Here is a 2414-nt window from a genome sequence, read left to right as displayed (position 1 = left end):
CCTGACACCACCCCTCCTCACACTTCATCATGTGCACTAACCTCCCCAAATTAGCTTTCTTTTTTAAAAACTTGAACATGTTAAACAAGCACCTTCCCCTGGGCTTTTATACCACAGCTGTTACACCAGTGTTCACCTTGCCAGGCACACATATCTCCTCTTGGTAAGTTCAGTGTTCCTGCTCTCTCTTTCTTGAGGTCTCTATTCAAATGTCATCTTATTTGCATGTCTTACTTGAACAGTCATAAGAAATAGTATCCCCTCTGTATTCTTTACTTATAACTCTTTTTAAATTTTTTCATAGCATGAGTCATCATATGAAAAGTGATATATATTAACACATATGTAGCCAAATTTCATATATATATATGAGTATATATATATATATATATATATATATATAGCTTATATTTTCTTTGTGTATAGATTCTTACAGCTTTTGTAGAACCCCATACTCATTGCCTGGGCAGCACCTGAAACAATGTCATTATTCAACTTATATTACCCAAATGAATTGAAAAATTTCTCATTAAATATTTGGAATACATGATAGCCTGCAAAAAAATCTACAAGTGAGACAACCTTGTGAATTTGAGATGACATGGGGAATTCCATAAAGGGGAAAACCCATTAAAAACATACTGAACTTAGGAAAAAACAATTAAAGGTACTTAAGTAAAATATAAACAATAGTTTTTCAACAATGTGAGCAATGTCGGTTTTTGTGAAAATAGACATGTCATTTTCTCCTTTCCAGTAGTCAATTCCACCACATGAGACCAATAAACCTGACAAATGTTTCAGAATTTCTCCTTCTGGGACTTTCAGAGGAATCAGAACTGCAGCCCCTTATATATGGGCTTTTCCTCTCCATGTACCTGATCACTGTGTTTGGCAACCTGTTCATAATCCTGGCGGTCAGCTCAGACCCCCACCTCCACACCCCCATGTACTTCTTCCTCTCCAACCTGTCATTAGTAGACATCTGCTTCACCTCCACCACCATCCCAAAGATGCTGTGGAACATCCAAACTCAGAGCCAAGCTATAACCTATGAAGGCTGCATCATCCAGATGTATTTTTTCACACTGTTTGTAGTTTTGGATGACTTCCTCCTGACTGTGATGGCCTATGACCGGTTTGTGGCCATCTGTCACCCCCTGCACTACAAGGTCATCATGAACGCCTGGCTCTGTGTACTGCTGGTTCTGGTGTCCTGGATCATCGGTATCTTGGATTCCTTCTTACAAACCTTAATGGTGTCAAGGTTGTCCTTCTGTGGAGTGGTAATAATCCCTCACTATTTCTGTGAACTCAAACAGTTGGTTCAAGTTGCCTGTTCTGACACCCTTCTTAATGACACCGTGCTATATATCTCAGCTGTCTTGCTGGGAGGTTCACCCTTAGCTGGTATCCTTTACTCTTACTCTAGGATAGTTTCCTGCATACGTGGAATTTCATCATCTCAGGGGAAGTATAAAGCATTTTCCACCTGTGCATCTCACCTCTCAGTGGTCTCTTTATTTTATTGTACATGCTTAGGAGTGTATATTTATCCTGCTAATGCCTATAGCTCACACTCAAGTGCAACAGCTTCAGTGATGTACACCGTGGTCACACCCATGCTGAACCCCTTCATCTATAGTCTGAGGAACAAAGACATAAAGAGGGCTCTGAAAGCATTGTTTAGGACTGCAGCTATAAAAAAGAAGCCAATTGTTCTGAGCGGAAGGAGGTAGCATGATTGAAAGCTTTAAAGCCTCATAGGCAGAAATTGAAACTTTTGATCAGATCTTAGAAGTAGAACCTACTCTTTCCATGCTATTGATGGAATTTTCATTTCTTTGACTTCACCTCCTTTATAAATTTATATAGCTCACTTTATTAAGCTTTGTAATTTCTCTCTTATCCAAGAATTGTTGCCTTCATGCTTTCCCACTTGCTAAAATTTGCTTTCAAACTTAAATCTGAGCAATTTGGGGATTACTGTTTATCATTTTAGTTGATAGATTTCTTAAAAAACAATTTATTCTCAAGTAATATTGTTGTACCAAATGTTTTCCTTTTGTTTTAATAAAGAATACTCATGAGCTGTACTACTACTGTGGAAAAAAACAAACAAAAAAAAACTACTGAACATGGAACAGACTGGTTCCAATTTGGGAAAGGAGTGCATCAAGGCTGTAAATTGTCACTCTCTTTATTTAACTTATATGCAGAATACATCATGTGAAATGCTGGGCTGGGTGAAACACACGCTGGAATCAAGATTGCCAGGAGAAATATCAATAACCTCAGATATGCAGATGACACGACCTTTATGGCAGAAAGTGAAGAAGAACTAAAAAGCCTCTTGATGAAAGTGAAAGAGGAGAGTGAAAAAATTGGCTTAAAACTCAACATTCAGCAAACAA

At 38.1% G+C, this 2414-nt stretch overlaps 1 protein-coding gene across 1 annotated transcript; it reads left to right on the top strand.

Annotated features, from left to right (window-relative positions):
* Positions 1 to 773: 773 nt before the first annotated feature.
* LOC110146550 (olfactory receptor-like protein OLF4) lies at positions 774 to 1739 on the top strand. Its single transcript, XM_070460241.1, has one exon. It carries the CDS (start codon positions 774 to 776, stop codon positions 1737 to 1739), a length of 966 nt encoding a protein of 321 aa, XP_070316342.1.
* Positions 1740 to 2414: the final 675 nt, after the last annotated feature.

This window comes from Odocoileus virginianus, chromosome 3, assembly GCF_023699985.2.
Source record: "Odocoileus virginianus isolate 20LAN1187 ecotype Illinois chromosome 3, Ovbor_1.2, whole genome shotgun sequence".
Classification (NCBI taxonomy): domain Eukaryota; kingdom Metazoa; phylum Chordata; class Mammalia; order Artiodactyla; family Cervidae; genus Odocoileus; species Odocoileus virginianus.
This window is presented reverse-complemented; position numbering and strand designations above follow the sequence as displayed.

Excerpts from the sequence above, each read along its gene's own strand:
- LOC110146550 (XM_070460241.1), top strand. The coding sequence starts at position 774 with ATGAGACCAATAAACCTGACAAATGTTTCAGAATTTCTCCTTCTGGGA.